This window comes from Lynx canadensis, chromosome C1 (assembly GCF_007474595.2).
Source record: "Lynx canadensis isolate LIC74 chromosome C1, mLynCan4.pri.v2, whole genome shotgun sequence".
In the NCBI taxonomy this organism is placed as follows: Eukaryota; Metazoa; Chordata; class Mammalia; order Carnivora; family Felidae; genus Lynx; species Lynx canadensis.
The window spans coordinates 182,196,064-182,215,426 of NC_044310.1; the positions used below are offsets into that span (position 1 = coordinate 182,196,064).

Genomic DNA, 19,363 nt, shown 5'->3' on the forward strand with positions numbered 1-19,363 from the left:
AGAGACATAAAAATAAAAGGGGAACTGGGAGAGAATAGTGTCAGGGACACCAGTGGAGGAAAGACACAAAGTAAGTGGGTGGGGTTCGGGGTTGGAGTGGTCAACAGTATCAAAACCAGTAGGATGATACAGTAAGATGAGGACTAAAGGATATTCTTTAAAAGCTTCTAAGGGTTACTGGTGGCAAGGAAGCCAGGCTAAAGTGTGTTGAGGGCACATCAGCACAGACCACTCTTTTAGTGGTAGGAGAAGATGAGAAAAGGCAATGAAATGGGAAGGTGCAAATCAGACAAGGGGAACCCGAGAGGCAAATGGACAGTGCCCAGTTCCCCAGGGTTTCATTTGCCCAGACACCAAAAGGGAGGAAAGCAAAAAGTCTTCCTACTGACCCTCTTAAGAGCCCATTAGAAACGCTTGCTTTTCATTTGAAGTCTAGGCTTCCATTTTACAGAAAGCAGGCACATGGCCTCTGTCAGGGAATAAGCTGGACAGAACCCAGCAATCATTCTGTGCTTTCTCCTTGCAAGTTTGAGCTACTACCCCACCAGACAGTTGCCTTCTCCTGTTTAGCCTTGTAAATGACTACTGATTACAGGACAGAAACTGTTTGCTCTACATTTTACAATAATTGCAATCTTTCACTGTGGCAACAATGAAGAAAAAGTTCTGTGAATGCTAAATTCTCATCTGCCATAATAAATTACTATCTTGCATATAGGGAAGTCTCAAGAAAAATAAGGGACTGCCCACCTCCAGCAAACAAACAAAAAATAAGACAAAAACAAAACAAAAGGAGAATGAAAACTTGGACCAAGAGTAAGCAGTTGAAGTCTGCATCAAGCAATATATAAAATGCTTCTCATAAAGGATAGGGGGCTGTGAGTCACCAAGACTAACCCACAACTATTCTATTAATAATCGGCATTAATACCACAGGAATTCCAGTGCTGTATTTGAAGTACAATTGTTTTGAAGAAACATGTGTTGCAACAAATGAGAATAAATTTTCTAGAACAAAGCAAAACTAAGACTTTAGGGGCAAGACAGAAATACAGGGTTGGGGAAAACACAGTGACCATATTTGAAACTGTTTTAGCTTCAGACATCTAAGCAGATACGTGACACTGACAAAAGGCCCTTTTTTAATAAAAGAAATATTACATTCTTACATATTAATTGCACAAGCAACAAAAATACTCTTACATTCTGAGAAGAGCTTTATAAAAGGGCCGTGTGAAGAAAGCATCCAACAAATACTGGTGTATTAGCGCAAGACCAAGAATCCTACCACTGAATCGGAACCTGTGAAGAAAAAGCACAAGACAGCTTACACATCATGAGGCAGTTTCTAAATTGTTCTATCTGACTTCTAGAAAGCCTTTCAGCTCTAATCATCTAAGTTTGTCCAGGACTGATCGTTTACTGGGTCCGTGAGAGTTTGTGTGCATTGTAGCCTGTGTCTTCATTAGGCAAATATTCACATTTACTTGAAAAAAATCTGTTTCACTCTGTTAATAATTCCTTCACCTCATGTTAATAATGTCTACCATGTAGCACCCCACATGGTCAACACGAATTCCCCACGTGCAGGTCAGTGAAATTTCCCCAAGCCATTTCTCAGAGGTGACAGACTGAGACCAGCGGTGGTGGGGAAAATGCTGTCCCCTTCTAGTTTGCTTGCAAGAATATTCGCAGAATTTCTCTAATACAAACCCACTAGCAATCCCCTCTTGAGGAAAAGCCCAATCTCAAAGTGAGAAAGTTCCTATACCTGGTCTCTCTCAAACTGCACTCCGGATGGTAGTTGTCACGATCCAAGAATTATGCATGTGGACCTTTGGGGGAGTTTCCTCATGGGACATTCTGTTCTCTAAAATTTCAAGGCTCAATCCTATTCTGAATCACTTTGGAAACTTTACTAAATACATCAGTCATGATTGGATTTGCTGAGATGTACACTTATTTTCTCTTTCAGAAAGGGATCCAAAAATGTACATCCACACTGAAGTCCATACAGTCCATCTGTGATTTTAGTATTAGACAGCCATTTTAAGATTAATGTCCAGCAGCTTTGTTTTCTTTATTTCCACCTAAGGTAGCATAACTGTAATAGCTACAGCTAGGAAGACTCCAAATTGTAACTAAATGGAGTTAATTTGAAGAATAAGTCCTAAAACTTAATGCCCTCCACCCACCAATATTAACCTTCATGACTCAAAGAGAATTTTTCCATGAGTCTTACTTACTTCTTTTTTGTTGTTGTTACTATAAATAAAGAGGAACAAGCAAATAGGGGTTATAGAGTATTTAAAGTGTATAAATGCAGGGATTAAAAAAGTATGTAAGGACATTTGGAAAGAGTGCAATTCAGGATTTTCAGAATAAGTAATCCCCAGAGGGGAATCCTATACCAGTTTTCCTTGATGATTTTATGTGAAAAAATAGGAAAGGAGCAGTCCCTGGCTACAAATTTCAATAGCTAATAGGGTAAGCGCCACTGCTGAGACTCTGAGCCCGTGTCCTTCTGCCAGGTTCTCTTCTACTATCGGTTCTTCCAGGGCACCGCACCCTACCTCCCTCCTACTAGAATGCCATCATCACCCTCAGCCAGCACCCCAGCTGCTCTGCCCCACCCCCAGTGTTGGCCACTTCCCCAAGGGCTGCTCTAGCAGCTGCCCGACCTCTGGGTCAGGACCTTCTCCCACCCCATCTCAGAGCTCAGAGATGCCCAAAGGTGCAGAGCAGAATCTAGTGATTTTGCTGGGAACCTAACATCATCTGGAACCTTCTTTCAATGGGGAAAAAAACCTTTTGAATTCTACCCAACTCACTTAAAATTGGTCTTTTGGAATATATTACTTCTCGGTCTTTTGGCTACGATCAAGTGTGGAATATAATCTATCCCTAGCTTGGAGACTGCCTGCATATTTAAATTTGACAACAAAAATAAGAGTCAAATGAAACTGAAAATATGATTTTCTCCAAGGAAAAAAGTGTTAAAAGAAATAGGGGTTCCTATAAAAAATACTCTCACAGAAAATCAACTGAAAAAAAGTGGTGAGGAAAAAGTACTTACCATTCATGGTGATTGTCTACAAAAGCAGACATGGGACTTATTTGTACTGTGTATGTGTCGTTGGCTGAATATTCAAATAAGCCATAATATGGGTTAAAGAGTTCTCTGGATACGAGGAAGAAAAACTCTCTGGAAGGTCCACTGTAATCCAGCCTTTAGAAAAATTTCACAGAAAGAATAACCAGTTATTATTATTTTTTTCTATATATTGGGCACATTTTCTACAGAGCTCAGCTTTCTATAGAACAGTCATTACAAGTCTAATTGCCCGCATGTCTGGACTATCAGAACAAAATGAATGATCATGAGTCCCAATCTTATCCACGTCTTGACCCAGAATAGTGGAATGGGCATTTGTATGAGGCATATCCAAGGCTAAAGCTACACATCAGATAACGGATAAAACAGGCAATATGCCAATAATTTGGTTGCATATATACACACACATATAAAAAAGTAAATGTTTCCAATGTCTGGAATGGAGTTATGGAGAAAGGGAGTACATTGGGAAATACTTAAACAGAGTAAAACCAGAGATTATCAGCTACCTACATCCATGGGACATGGAGTCCTTATGGATTTCTGAAACATTTTGAAATGGGAGAAGAAAGAGACTTTCCTGAACTGGTGATAGGAGAGTACAGATACAAGACCCCCTAGGGAGATCAGAGGCCCAAAAAATGGAATGACAGGGTTCGAGTGAAAACTTTAAATTATAAAACACCAAGGAAAATTATAGACAAGTAAAATGAGGGTGTCTAAAGCTTCCTAAACGAAGGTATCCAGAGAAGAGGCTGAAACTCTAGCACCTGAACTACAGTGTAAATTCCATTTTACTTAGAAAGACATCAGGGTGAAGGAGACGCATGAGAAGCAATTGCGTTAGCTTTGAGGAATGACAAGTGGCCAAGAATGCTGAGAGCAAAAAATGCAGCAAAGAGGAGTTTGTAATAGAGTGATTTGATACGCTAAATTTAAAATGAAAAATATAAAGCACATCTATCCCACGATGACAAGTTTACACAAGGGTTCAAAGAAAGGAGGGAATGCTGGAGGGGAACGGGAAGCTGCGTGGTGGGATTCTCTAAGATTTCTTTTGTTCACTCTACTTTTTTTCTCTTCTGGAATTTTCTCCATCGGCATTACTGCATTTTTTTTTTTAATGAAAAAGGAAAATCATCTGAGTCTTTTCCAGTGATGGGATTGTGTGACAGAGAAAAATTACCTTGTTATAGGTGGAAGAAAGAGATGGGATACTTGTAAGCAAAATAAAATGTCTTTTATAGCTCTTCATTGAGAGTTTAATAGAATTTACTTAGAACGTACTTCAGCTATTCACATACTACTTTCTCAACTTTTGCCATATCTGAATATATAGGTACTGTTAAGTGTGCTTACCACGTTTCATTATCAACTTTAAATTTTCTTGCTTTTCTAATGTAGCCTGTATTATGTCTTACATAATATTTATGAAATTATGATGTGCCAGCTTTATTTTTTTCTAATACACATTAAAAGAAATATGCAAATATTTAAAAAATGTCAGTTTGTGTAATAGCTAAAATCATCTCATACATCTCCGGTCCTCACTGCACTTTGGGAAATACGAGTGTAGACAGGAAACCTATGTGTGCAGAAAAATGCAAACATAACACACGCTCTCAGAACCCAAGAGGCCTTAAGGTGACATGACACAGCTGTCTCGAGGCAGCTGAATATAATTGTGGCTACCAGGTGACCACCAGGAGACTGTGCTAAGATTACCATGGGGACTCCCAAAGCAGCACCTGGGCTGCCTCCCAGGCACAATGATGCGGACTACCTCTCCACATGCTAAGACCGCAGCAGTTGCCTGTGGCTTCCTCCCTCGGTCCTACTCCTGGCCTCTGACGCCACCGAGAACAAGTAGAATACTTCTTCTACTTGAATGCTCTTCACATACTTAGGCTTTTTTTCAACAAATATTTGAGTGCCTATTATATTTTGAGTACTAACCTAGATGTAAAGATATAAAATCTTTCAAGAAGTAATTTTCTATAGGAACTCTAAAGTGTAGCAGTTTTGGTATCCCTGGCTCTCTGTGTCCTCCCCCACTCTTGAACATGGCCACATCTTTCAATCTCCTCTGAAGGAAAGGGCTGGGAATTCCCTTGCCACCCTGGTCCTGTGCTCTGGACACTCTCCAGGGTGTCAAAGTCTGACCTAAGGGGTGTTGTCTAATACTGATAACAATACTTCAGGTGTGGTCTTGTCAGCACAGAGCTTAGAAAGAGCCCTTGTCCTCTCTTCCTGGACACTCATCTTGCTAATGCAGCTTAAAGCCATCTTTCCTCGTGGGACAGCCGCTTTACTTTGTTGATTCATAATGTGCTAGTCATCAGCTCAAACCTTCCACCTGTGCTGCTTTATCCCAAGACTCTCCCCTCCTGTCTGCATGTCGCTGTATCTTTTTAGGACCTAAGTACTAGACTTTATACTACTTCCTACTAAATTTCACTTTGTGAAACATGGTCCACATTCCAGTCTACCCAGATCCTTGTGGATGCAAATGTCCCTTTAAATTTCCTATTGATGGTGAATTTCATCATCAGATCCCTGTGTCTTTCCAGAAATAGAGAATGCCAATCAAAGGCATCTTAGAAGTCATTTTGTCCATCCCCTCATTTTACTGAAGAGAAGACTGAGGCTGAAGGACATCACTGACTTGGATCAAATGAAAGCTGCAGGGGCAACTCTAGGCCTTGGCACAGGTTTCCTGACCCCACATTTAATGCTCATTACTCCTTACAGCCTACCGGTCAGTACATTTTAAATGTTATCAAGACTAATAAAAATGTTGCTTATAAAGCAGGGGTCAGCAAATTAAGGCCTGAGGGTCAAATCTGGCCCATCCTCTAGCTTTGTAAATAAAGTTTTATTGGAACACAGCCATGCACATTTGCTGACATGTTATCTGTGGCTGCTTTCCCACTATAGTGGCAGAACTGAGTAAGTACAACAAGAAATGTATGGCCTGCAAAGCCTAAAATATTTACTATCTAGCCTTCACAGAAACTTGGCCAATGGAAGATCAAAGAAAGGAAGAGGAAAATGCTCCTTTATTAAAATACCTGGCTTACTATAAATCTTCATCTTTAGTGAAGATCCCTTCAAGGAAATAATGACTATAGTATCCTAGGGTATATGTAACCTTAAGAATAGTCACAATTACTAAGTGTGAGACTGTGGTCTTCAGTGGTCCCTGACCTGAAGGGCCTTTCAGACACAATCGAGGCACATGAAGGGCCACAGACAACTGAAACGTGAGCCAGTTTTATAAGACGGTTTTCTTACAAAGAGACAACTGGTTTAAGAAAAATGGGCTTAGAGCTGCTTAAAATTAAACAGTGGCATTCAGTTAGAAAGAGCTTTGAGCTTCAACTCTCAGTGTTCCCATAATACCACACCTACCAAGAGTGTATTATAATAACCTGTTTATGTGCTTGCCTCCCCTATCTGCACATCTAGGCTGTAACCATACAGAGAAGGGGACCGTGTCTCTTTCTCATTTTTGTATTCCAAGTACCTTAGCCTGATCTACCACAGGGGATCAATGTCTATTGTTGAATCCATGAGTGGAGGTCTCTGATGCCCTCTCTAAAGAAAATCAACATAATTTACATTGTTATTTGACAATCTAGCAGAGTGAATAATTTTGCACAAGTTTGCCTTCAGGTGGTAGATTCATTCAGTGATATTAGGGTATGCCAATCCCGAAAAGACAACTCGATTTGCACACATTGTCAGAAATCACTCAAGTGAATTATATTTAGCTTGGTGCTTGTCCCTTTCCAGATCTAATATCTTCTAATATGGTAAAGTTTTTAAAACAACAAAAGTGGACCTCACTGATTGGTTTTTTGTTTATGATTAGAGCTGATTCTGGCTAAAGATAAGGAGAGTGTTCCCTGAAGTGTTAAAGTGAAAAGTAAAACCCCCCCCCCCCCCCCCCCCAAGACAGAACAAAGCTAATAATATTTCCTCTAGGAGGAAAATGGATCTTCTCTAACTGGTCACGTTTTTATCTGCTGGTGCGTGCGTGTGTGCGTGCGTGCGTGTGTGCGTGCGTGCGTGTGTGTGTGTGTGTTTTAACTCTAGTAGCACTGATGGAGCCACTCTAAAGCCAAGACAGTTTTAAACATTTGACTTGATTATCATCCAAAGCTTAGAATGCATATCTGAGACCAGGCTGTAGATTACAAATGATACACGTCTACCTAATTCAGTAAGACGTGTCCTAGCAGGGCATCTCGTGCATGTGCTTCCTGCAATGTCTTACCAACCTCTTCCATATAAATAGTTAATATGACTCATATCACAGGGATCGTTTGTTACATTCCTGTTTTGCCAGTTAGGTTGGTTCCACAGCTAAAGGCTTGGCACGGAAGTACAGAAACTCCAGACAACGGGTGGGTAGCCATACAACAGCTGCATCTGAGGGCATTTCGGAATATGCACAGATGTCTTTGGGCTGGCAGTGTAGTTTTGAGCCCATGAAGTGCTGAGGAAGCATTTTAAACACCATCTCGTTGTTGGGCCAACAGCACCCAAGTTGTCAGCGGTATTCAATACTTGTTAAAATAATTAATTTTGTAATTTTATTCTCCTGTCCTTTGTTTCCAACTCAAAATTACCAAAAACAAAGTATTACCAAGTAAGTAGAGTACTGAATGAAGGAGGATGGTGGCAGTAGGAAGTCACACCACTGTTTCCTATAAGTTTTCTGGAAGGCAGAAAAGCTTTGCTCTCTTAATAGTTGGTTCAGGCAAACATGGCCTTCCTACTCACTTTCTGATTCACCCTCGGGTATTTATAGCAGCAAGGCATTAGTTCTTGAGCTACTTAAGGAGGCCTGCTGGGTGAGTAAAGAATTTTGCAAGCAATTAGTGTGAAAAACAAAATTCTGCCTGGTGATACCAAGCCCAAGCCTATGCAGAAGTACCCTTCAGCAGGGCTTGGATTATTGGGGTCACCCTGCAAATGTCTCTTTTTGGAGAAAAACAAGCAGCACCATGAAGTTTAACTTACATCTTTATAGACTGACTCCTGAGGAATAAATGGTCAAGCTCAGGACTCCAGACAAGTTCTAGCAAGGATTAGACCAGTCATATGTAAGAGCCTCTGGTTATTTTATAAGCAGAGATGCAGGAAAACCGTTTCCGATCTCATCTTCCTTAGTTATGTTCGTCTGCCTGCCTCAGGAGAAACAGCACAGAAGGAGCTCATCTGTTCTTAAACCCCCGAACTACAACTGTTTGCACACGGCCCCTCCCTAGTCTAAGCGTGGTTTTGCAAGACAGATGATTGATGTCAATAGATGGCACCTCACATATAATGAACTCATTCTTCCTTAAAGAAAGGTGCCTTTTAAAGATCTGGCCATGGGGGGAAAAAGAGGCGAGGCAATCACAGTATAAACATTCTTTCTTTATCCAGGCCATTATTGCCTTACTGTTCAGGGTACTAAGAAGTTAATGGCCCCGGACACCTTATCAGAATACAACAGTCTGCCTAGCTAACTTTTGACACCACGTAAGCTTTAGTTGCTAGGGCTTTTAACTGAGAAGAAAATAATATGCTGGAGAATATGCAGTGCTCTACTGGCCTCCTTCCTAAAGAAGCAACTTCTAGGCAGACAGAAGCCCAACAGAAAGAGGCAACCACATGCATGCAATTTCCCACCACATTCTGTCAAGATGACTCAGTTTCCAGCCATTCTGCTACTGCTGACTTCCTACCCTTTTTTGCAGGGGCAGATAACCAAATTAACTTGGGTGGAAAATGTAATGACTAGAACAAAACCTCCAGTTCTAACCAAATTAAATCACAGTGGTTTGCTTAGAAACTGTCTACTTTTTGTAAAAAGCCAACCATAACATTATTTTAGCGAGAAATAATAATTACTTGTCAACTAACACACTTGCATTCACAGGCTCTGGGACTATTTTTGTATTTTTAAAAATGAACATTGGTTATCACCAATATTCTGAGATTAATTTTACCTTACATGGAATCTGTAGTTATCCTGTAAATTTCTGACTATAAATTTTCTCATAATTTCTCTTGATTCAGCTGTTCCATTTCAGAATAATATATATGTATTTCAGACTTATGCAAAGAGCTCAAAGCAGAGCTGAAGTCTGTGAATCTGTTAATTCATACTTTTTTTGGAGTGCAAGCAGATGCAGTTTTCTTAAAAATAAATCCCTTTTGAGGCACCTCGGTGGCTCCGTCGGTTAAGCAGCTGACTCTTAATTTCGGCTCAAGTCAGGATCTCACAGGTGGTGAGATTGAACCCTGAGTCCGGCTCTTCGCTGGCAACTCAGAGCCTGCTTAAAATTCTCTCTCTCCCTCTCTCTCCCTGTCTCTCCCCACCATTACCCTTAATAATTTGGACTTTCCACAGAATTAACCATTTCTATATACATATTATTCTACTGACCTTAAGTGCAGAAGGAAGTATACATATACCCAAAATCACCCTGGTGGCACTCTCTCATCAGACAATAGGGAAATAAGAAAAGTTGTTTAGGGAAACATTTCCTAAATCTCCCAAATCCTGACTATATGCTTTCATTTAGCAAATATTTTGTCTTAGAATAGTTTTTTTATTTACAGAAAAGTTGCAACGATAATACGGAGAATTCTTGTATACCCAGTTTCCCTCTTATGAACGCCTTACATTATTTATGATTAATTAACAGATACTGAGACATTATTATTAGCTAAAATCCATACTGTATTCAGATTTCCTTAGTTTTTACCTAATGTCCCTTTTCTATACCAGGATCTCATCCAAAATGCTATATTAATGTTTAATTGTCATGTTTCCTTAGGTTCCTCTTGGCTGTGCCAGTCTCTTAGACTTTCCTTGTTTTTGATGACCTTAACAGTTTTTTATTTAATTTTTTTACATTTATTTATTTTTGAGAGAAAGAGAGAGTGCTAGTGGGGTAGGGGCAGACAGAGAGAGAGGGGGATACAGAATCCAAAGCAGGCTCCAGGCTCTAAGCTGTCAGCACAGAACCTGATGTGGGGCTCGAACTCACAAGCTGTGAGATCATGACCTGAGCCGAAGTCAGACGCTTAACCGACTGAACCACCCAGGTACCCCTGATGACCTTAATAGTTTAAAGGAGTACTGGTAAGGTATCTTATACAACGTCCCTCAATTTGGATTTATCTGAGGTTTTTCTCATGGATAGACTCACATTATGGGTTTGGGGGACCAAAGATTGTGGAGATAAGTGCCATTTTCATCACATCATGTGAAGGGTATATACTATTAACATGATATATCACTGTTGATTTTAACCTTGATCATTGGGCTATGTGTTTGCCAGGCTTCTCCACTCTGGACTTACTTCTTTTTCCCCCTTCCCATATTATACTACTGGAAGAATGTCATTATGTGCAACCCACAAGTAAGCAGTGAGGAATTACGTTGAATTATTTGGAAATCTTCTGCACAGATTTGTCTATTCGTCATTTATTTATTTACTTATTCAATCATGTATTTATATCAGTACAGATATTTACTTTATACTTTGGGTTATAATCTAATCCTACTTGGTTTTGCTGCTCAAATTATTCCAGCTTGGGCCATTGGGTGATCTTTCAGTTGGTTCTGGAGTCTCTTTGACATACTCCTACCATTGTGGATGTTTTGAGCACTTTTTTACTTTTTGCACTACAAGCTACTTTAAGCTCCATCTTGTATACTTCCGGCCAGTCCTAGAATCAGTCATTTCTCCAAGGAATCTTGTTCCTTTTATTGAAGAATAATATTAGAAACCAAAACTAGCCACTGGGTGTATATGTTTTTAAATACCTATTACTGGGGCTAGACATGACACATTTTGAGACCGTTAAAATTGATGGAGGGAGAGAGATGGAAAACTTTCACCTCTACACTTATACTTCAATAGAAAAATTTAGGTAGATTTTCACTTTGAATATTGATTATAATCCAGAAAGGAATGTTATGATCTTCAATTTTAATGCGATTAAATCAATGTGTCTGAAAAGGTGGCAAAGTCTAAAATAACTTCTTAATTATATGTTGTTTTTGAGGTTTCTATTTTTTCAGCAGGAGTGCTATTTCAATCTTTTAAAACAGGGTATGTATTCTCAATGCTTTAACAGCAAAATGAAGTATATATATATATATCTAATAACCTATGTGTATGATGTTGACATGAATAAAGACATGAGACCAGAAGTTACCTGGCCATATTATTCCAGCTTCAATAAGCCATACACAGAAGGGGCTTGATTAAGATTGTTCCTGATGGCTGAGGTCACACTTCAAAATGCCCTACCTCTTGTTTTCCCTCTGGGGTTACAGGAAGGAGACAGGTGATGGAAACAGGAAACATTTGGACATTAGTGGCAACCGGATACAAAGGTATCAAACCACACTCAGCCTGGGCCTCCTCCTAGGAACAGATGTCATCAGTCCAGATCATAGGACAACTACCTGAGGATGATCAAGTAGGATAAGCATCTGCTCTATTCAAACTTCAGTACCAGGGCCTCCAAAGACTCTTCCCTACATCTCTGAGATCTCAACAAACTGTGCAAACAAAGAAGGAAGGCAGCTGGACTCCTGGGGGAGGAAAAGTATTCTCACCCAAACGAGACTAGTTATGTAAGGAAATATTTGGAATGCCATGCACACCTATGATTAGGCTTAAAACATTTGCCTTCATTTTCAACTGTGCACCTGCATCTTAAGCCAACAGAAGCTAGAAGTCTATTAATGCACTTCAGCAATGAAAACAAGTCACGGGCAAGCTTCTGCCCAAATTCTGTCACTTAGTCTTGTTTTCCCATACAATATTTTCCTTCAATGTAGTTATAGCTGGGACTATAAACAGCATATGTGATGAGACTAGTGGTTATCAGTCAGCTGTAAGAGTGAAAAGATCCACAGGTAGGAAAAAATTCTGATAGAGCAGAGTTCAGGAGTTTTGCCTCTATCCCAGTGCTGGTCCAAGAGTCCTGGATGAAAAGCCTAGTTTTGAATCCTGATTTTGCTGTTACCTAGTTCCATCAGCATGCGCAAGTTATTGTACACTTTGGAGCCTCCAAATTAACCATATATTGAATGGCTGCATATATTGAATGGTTGGGTATTACTACTATGAGTCTATAATCTAGCACACTTTATTTCCTGGGCAGGACTGAGAAGAGTAGCTTTAAAATGATCCAAATCAACAGAGTCAAGAAAACAACCAGAGTTCAGGCTATCGTGTGGTACTTTTTAAATTGGCCCTCGTGATGGCTGGGTTACAAAGAAGGTGCTGCGACTTGAAACCCAGACCTGAAATGAGGAAGGAGGAAGGGGTCTGGACAAGACGAGAGCTGTCACCTTCTGAAGTGTTACAGAACAACTGTTATGTCTATGAGGACGCAATAAACAGTGCGTAGGAGTCTGCTCCTTTGTTTCTTAACCCTAATCTCCACAAGCACACTCACGGAAGAGTCATAGAAGGCCGGAGACATTTGTTTATGGCAGGTGGTTATTTTGGTAGGTGTTACTGTCCCCCCAAAAAGAGGAAAACTGGCGACAGAGAAATAAAAACCAAGGCCCAGGAGTTACTGCTTCAGAAGCTTCCAGGTAGAAGAGCAGGATTCTAATTCGTGACTCTGAAACTGAGCTTCCTGAACAGGTGAAGCGTGTACTCCTTCCACTCCAGTGCAGATTACATGCTCACAGATATCAGAATTCCTGTCTTGTCCCTCACAGCCCCACTTTTTCCCTTTAAGAAAGAGATATGCACAGAGAAGAAACCAAACGAGCTTCTGCTCTCAAAATGATCTATAGTTACTAGCGTTTACCCAAGAATTTCTATGTCAAATGATTTAAAAACCAGAGGAAGCCTTAAAAAAAAAAAAAAAGCCCAAAGGTTTAAGTGTATGAGAATGGCATTTCCTGCCAAAAGGGTTTCCTGTTTCAGGCAACCACAGCAACCACGTGGTGAAGCATCCACTGTGCAGCCGCAGTCTGTGTTCCACACACCACTTCTCTGTTCTACTCACCCTTCCTCCCCGACAAATGTGACGTACAGCTTATTTCTCTGTAAGTCTTTTCTGGAGTAGCCCATAATTTGATTAAAAGCATCTTCCAGTAAGTGATCTCTTCTGATAATTAACCTGTCCATAAAGAGACAATTTGAAAAACAGATTATTTCCTAATCCTTATCTTTCTAGAACCGGACACTTTTGATTCAATTCCCACCTGCCATAATTAACTAGGTGAAAATTGCGGTGACTTACTACGTCGTCGTCTGCAATAATACACATTTGGCTTTTGCTCTTAACAGTAGAAGTCAAAATACACAAGCAAATGGTTACCTAAGTGGAGCACTCCACCTACAACATATGAGAACGGCTCATGAGTCCTTTCTGAGTGGCCAAATCAATTTACCCCAGAAGGAAGATGATTGTAAAACAACACAGACCCAAAGCTTTTGTTCATAAAGAAAGGACAGCCCCATGAGGTCATGTTTTCAGTGAGAATGTACCTAGACAAGGAATTCAATGACGAAGTATGCAGGGAAAGACTTATCAGAACCAGAAGGAAAAAAAACCAAAAAACAAAACCCTCCACGCTCTCCAAAGAAGACACATTTATGACTATGCTTAATTTAATTCTCAAATTAAGCGAATCTGAGGTTCCCTGAGTGACAGATACAAATGAACGATACTTATAGCCGACAGTCTACTTCTGATGATGATAATAAAAGTCATCCTGAAGGTATCAGTTTGCAGTTAGTACAGATAGTCCTACAAAGGGAAATAATAGGCTGAATGCAGGGAAGCCTGAGCTCAAGCCCTTCTTAAGTGAAGCGTGAGAAAGGGGAATCTCAAGCTGATGTACTTGGAGGGTGAGAAAGTAGGACCTGTGAATATACTGGAGGGAGCCCTCTCTGTGGGGCAGTGAGCTGGGGAGCTGGGGGTGGCTCCTGCATCTCCTCCCAGGCACCCAGCATCATGGGTGTGGCAGTGGAGACCCTTCCTCCTCTGCCCTCTCTCAGGTGGCACAGTGATCTCCAGTGGGTACGCGGGGCAGCAGTGGAGGAGAGGATGAAGGCAGTACGGATAAGTAGGGAATGAAAATAATTCTAGGCCAAACAGCGTGATGATGTTTAATTTCCTCATTTAAAGGTGGGTAAAGAAAGGCAGAAACAACATTCATGACATATTTCATTGGACAAGTGACATTTATTTCACAGAACAAAACAAAGCTGAGCAGTGTTCCTACAGTCAGGTCAGGAGACTGATACAGGACACTGTGACAGCCTTACGGCTGTCAAATGTACTATAAGCAAAAACAAAGAGGTACTTTTCAGGAGAAATAAACCAGCTTTTTATTTTGCCTATATTTTTACATGGAACGTGGTGTTTGTTTTAAAACCTTAAGCAGAATGGTGTTTAATTCCAGAATTTGTTTTCGATGATCCTGTAATTCACACATCATTACCAAAATGATTACACTGACTAAAACAAAGACTGGTCATCTGAAATCACAATCAATTTCCTACATTCCCAACTGCATCCCATCCCTTCACCACCACCCAAGCCTGTGGTTTGTATCACTTTGACTTACTTTAATTTCCCTGGGCCTTGTCCATATCCTTTAGTCTCTAACTTCCTGTAAAAGTTCCTTAGTTTGGCTTCAAAGTCTCGCTTGTAAGGGGCAGGAGCCCGGGCATTGGCACGCTGAGTACCTAGAGCAAACCATAAAAAGAGAAGGGTCCCGGTTTGTGCAATGTCCTGATGTATCACATCACCATGTAAAAACACTGCCAGGGATGAGAACACAGTCAACAAGTAAAAGGAGGCAATTCTTTCAGTGGCTTTGCTTCTCACCTCTTCAAGCTGGAGGCTCTAACAGAGCTGAAGTAAAGTCTTAAGATATTTCTATGCGGCATTTTGGTTGAGAATAACAATTCTGTTTGCATAGTTACAATGTGTGACCATGTGTGTGTCAAATATGTTTCCCTCTTCAGTCCAAACTAATATGAGTCAAGCAGAGTTACTCATGTCTGATGGTAACTGTTCAGGGTGGAATATCTGCTTGCTGCTGAGATGATATCATGGCAATTATACAGGAAGTTACAATGTGAAAGTACGTGGTATATAAAGCAAGAACAGCGAGTTTCCAGACTTGCCCTATGAAAAATGTACAAAATGTCTTCTAGATAGGCACTATAACCGAAAATTACTTTAGACTTATAATTAACATACATTTTATACTGCAGGGTAAAATAATCTTGATATAAACACAGAATTCAGACATAACTGCAGAGTCACCATGTTTCCTGGCAAAGCAAAGAATAAATAATAATGCTATTTGTTACACTCCTAATACGTGCCAAGTGCTATGATCATCCACATCCGGGTGCCTCAGTGGCTCAGTTGGTTAAGCATCTGCCTGGATTTCAGCTCAGGTCATAATCTCACAGTTCGTGAGACTGAGCCCTGTGTCAGGCTCTGTGCTATCAGAGCCTGCCTGGGATTTTCTCTCTCCCAATCTCTCTGCCCCTCCCCCATGCGTGGGCTCAATCCCTCCCTCCCTCTCTCTCTCAAAATAAATAAATAAACATTAAGAAAAATAAAGATGTTTCATATGGCATCCAATGGTAAGTCTCATTAATAAAATATAAGAGTAACACAGCGTGTTCCTCTTTTCGTACAAAAATCTAGCTTTGTGCCACAGAGTGATTAACCAACAAGCTGGGACACAAAATTGATGATAAATATGGGAATCAGACGCAGAGCCATGACAAAAAACGCTGAACATTTCCATGAACTATTTCACAACACAACGAAAGGAACCAGAAAACAAAAATTGTGGAGTCTTGTGCAATGACATGCCATACAAACTCATTAAATATTTCTTTAATGAGTCAACTAAGTGATTACTATCTATTGCTAATACTATGTTAAGTTCAGCAACATATGTACAGATGAGGAAGGTGGGGTTGCTGAAGTAGATATTTTGGTTAGGAAGACAGAAATAAAACACATCAGTTAGATAAATAATTAAGTCCTAAACCATGTGGTCAACAAACTATAAAGCATAGGAGACAAAACTATAGCCTTGGGGCTGTACCCAGCCCTAATGATCTATTTTGCTTGGCATATAATTGTTTTTAAAGATTTAAATTAACTACCAACATTTAAATATTAGGAGATTTCAAGTAAAAAAAAAACAAACCAGAAAACAGCTTTTCTCTTGAAAATTATTGGGGAACTCTTTCAACAACTGGCCTGCATTTTCCTTCAGGCCAAGGTGGCCAGCTGCTCCATTAAATGAAGACTGTGCCACAGCCGTTCAATGATCTTGATTGCCTGGCTCCCCCCAGTATTTGCATTTGGGATCGGTGTTACAGAAAAGTGATAGTAAGGGAGGGTAAGCAGAGATCAAGATGGAAAAGATCACCAAAAGGAGGCTTTATTGGAGCCAGGCCTCGTAAACACAAGAGAATCTATATCTTACGCTGGGGCAGGGCAGTGAGAGCTGGGAGAAGCCCCACATGCATGTTTGAAAGATGATCGAGGAGACCCTACTAACTCAGAGCACAGGGGAGTGTGCAGAGTAACTGGGACATTTAATCAGATAGTTGGAGCCAAATTATGTGAGGAAATTTTTAAAAACCTAGCTGAAGGGTTTGGGCAGGATGCAGTGAGCAGGGGGAGGACTTTAGAGATTTCTGAGCTAGGGAGGAACATAACACATGGTGTATTTTTTTTTAACGTTTATGTATTTATTATGAGTGAGTGGGGGAGGGGCAGAGAGAGAGGGGGAGAGAGAGAATCCCAAGCAGGCTCAGTGCTGTCAGCGCAGAGCCCCACATGGGGCTCAATCTCACGAACGATGAGGTCGTGACCTGAGCCAAAGTCAAGAGTTGGACGCTTAACTGACTGAGGCACCCAGGCGCCCCAACACATGGTGGTTTTTCAGCAACGGTTTTCAGAATGTGTTGAGTGGATTCAGGGTGGGAAGGAGGGGAGGAATCCAAAGGGAGGGGACCCAGTTAGGAGTCACTGCAGCCATGGAGGCCTGAGGGCAGTGTGGTGACTCACTGAAACGTTTACAGTGTAAAATAAGAATTGCCAACAGATAGTAAGGAAGAAAAATAGGAAGCTCTGATGGTAACACGGTCAAGTTTTTAAACAATAAGAGTAACTGTCGTTTGTTAAGTGCCTGCTATGCATTAGAAACCACGCACTTTACAGAGAGGATCTTGGGAAACATAAATTTATGAAGCAGACATTATTATTATCACCATCATCACCACTTTGTAACTAAGGAAACTGAAGTCATATGCCAGTGAATGGTAGGTTTGGGATTTGAGCCAGGTCCATCTGACGCTAAAAGAAGTGTGGAAAATGCTAGTAGACAGAGGCACATGAAGCTTTATACATGTTGTGCTGGAGACGAGAGCTGTTCAGGGTGGGTATCCTCCATAGGCACTTGAAAACGCAGTACTGGAGTTCTGGCGGGAGACCAGGCCCACACCCGTGCATTAAATGAGTTCGTGTACATAAGGCACTTTCTGAGGTTCCTTTGCGTAGGTGTTAGCTGTTACTGATATTATCTGCATAGAAGTAAATACTAAAGACATGGGGAAATGTGTTAGGGTGTTAAGAATGGATTTTTTAAAAATATTTTATTCTTAAGTAATCTCTATACCCAACGTGGGACTCCTACCTACAACTCTGAGAACAAGAGTCACATGCTCCACCGACTTAGCCAGCCAGGCATCCCAAAAATGGACTTAAAAAAAAAATTTTTTTAACGTTTATTTATTTTTGAGACAGAGAGAGATAGAGCATGAATGGGGGAGGGTCAGAGAGAGAGAGGGAGACATACAATCCGAAACAGGCTCCAGGCTCCGCACTGTCAGCACAGAGCCCGACGCGGGGCTTGAACTCACAGACAGCGAGATCACGACCTGAGCCGAAGTCGGACGCTCAACCGACTGAGCCACCCAGGCGCCCCAAGAGTGGATTTTTAATAGAATTGGCTATCGATCAATGATTTGTCCAGAGGTCCGTTGGCATGTTTATGAATCTTTTAGCCAGAGAGCTAAGAACTGTGTCATAAAGGAAACAAATAAACTTGACCTTAAAAGCTCAAGGATACAGGTGAGGCTCCTCAGCAGTGCTTCTCAATCCTGACTGCATGTTGGAATCACTCAAGAAGCTTTAAAAAATCCCAATGTTCAGGCCACACCCAAGGCACGTTACATCAGAATCTGTGCGGCAGGACCCAGGCATAAGCGTTTTATGCAGACTCCAATTGTGCAGCCAAGGTTGAGACCCATTATCCCCTACAGGAAGGTCAAATGTAACCAATGAAACATCTGGGCAACATCCAGAGACCAACACAGAGGCAGTGCTTCCTGTGTATCTGAAAGGCACCGTTTGCAACATGAAGGAACATGATCTCCACCAGCTTAAGGCTGCTCTCTTGCATGGCTGGGGGACAGGGCAGTGTAGCACAGGGCCATTCAGGGATGGCATCATAAGGCTGTTGGTGCTGCAGTCTGAGAAACTGTAAGCTAGTAAACCCAGACAGTTCAGAAAGCAGCCGTCATGAATCAGCTTTCAAGAACACAATCATTAATAGGGAAGAGGAAAAAGAAAAACAAAAGACTGAATAAAAATCTTTCAGGACTCAAAAGAAACATGATTCTAAAGTTGGTTACTTAAAATAAAAGCACACATACTATTGCTGTATAATTTGAGACGTTTAAAAGGATGTGGGAAATGCCATAATGCATTCCATCAATATCAATATGGACACTTAATAAAAATTAGCTCTGACTCCACTTACGCTCAGGTAAAGAGATTCAATTACAGAGACCCTGGAGACAGAAATTGTTAAATGCAAAAATTCTTTTGCTTAATAGTTCTATTATGAAAAAAAAATCATTTATACATTACTTCATGGTTTAAAAATTACAATAAATTATGCTCCTGGCCCTTGTCAAGTTCTTAATGCAAGTCAGGTGTCACTGCCAAGAAATTCCAGGGCAGGAACGATGTTACTTCCACTTTAGAAATAAAAAATGATCTTGGAAGACTGAGTTAATAGAATTGTATGGGAACCATAACTGCCAGTAAAGTTCTAGGATACAATACTCCTATAGAGAGTAACTTTATGGTCTTTATGGTCTTAAAAAATAAAATCGGATACAAAAAAAACAATGTTGCATTTAGGAACTGATC

General features: G+C 40.7%; 1 protein-coding gene across 3 annotated transcripts in view; it reads right to left on the minus strand.

Annotated features, from left to right (window-relative positions):
- HECW2 (HECT, C2 and WW domain containing E3 ubiquitin protein ligase 2) overlaps positions 1 to 19,363 on the minus strand; it is a 239,868-nt gene that overhangs the window by 30,342 nt on the left and 190,163 nt on the right. For all 3 annotated transcript variants that reach the window (XR_004344036.1, XM_032594456.1, XM_030324947.1), the window contains exons 19-22: positions 14,730 to 14,850; positions 13,160 to 13,273; positions 3,077 to 3,229; positions 1,204 to 1,302 (exon numbers count right to left, since the gene is read on the minus strand). Coding sequence is in view for 2 of the 3 variants with exons in the window: in XM_032594456.1 (XP_032450347.1) it covers positions 1,204 to 1,302; positions 3,077 to 3,229; positions 13,160 to 13,273; positions 14,730 to 14,850 (487 nt within the window). In the remaining variant the exon portion in view is untranslated. The remainder of the gene's footprint in view (positions 1 to 1,203; positions 1,303 to 3,076; positions 3,230 to 13,159; positions 13,274 to 14,729; positions 14,851 to 19,363) is intronic.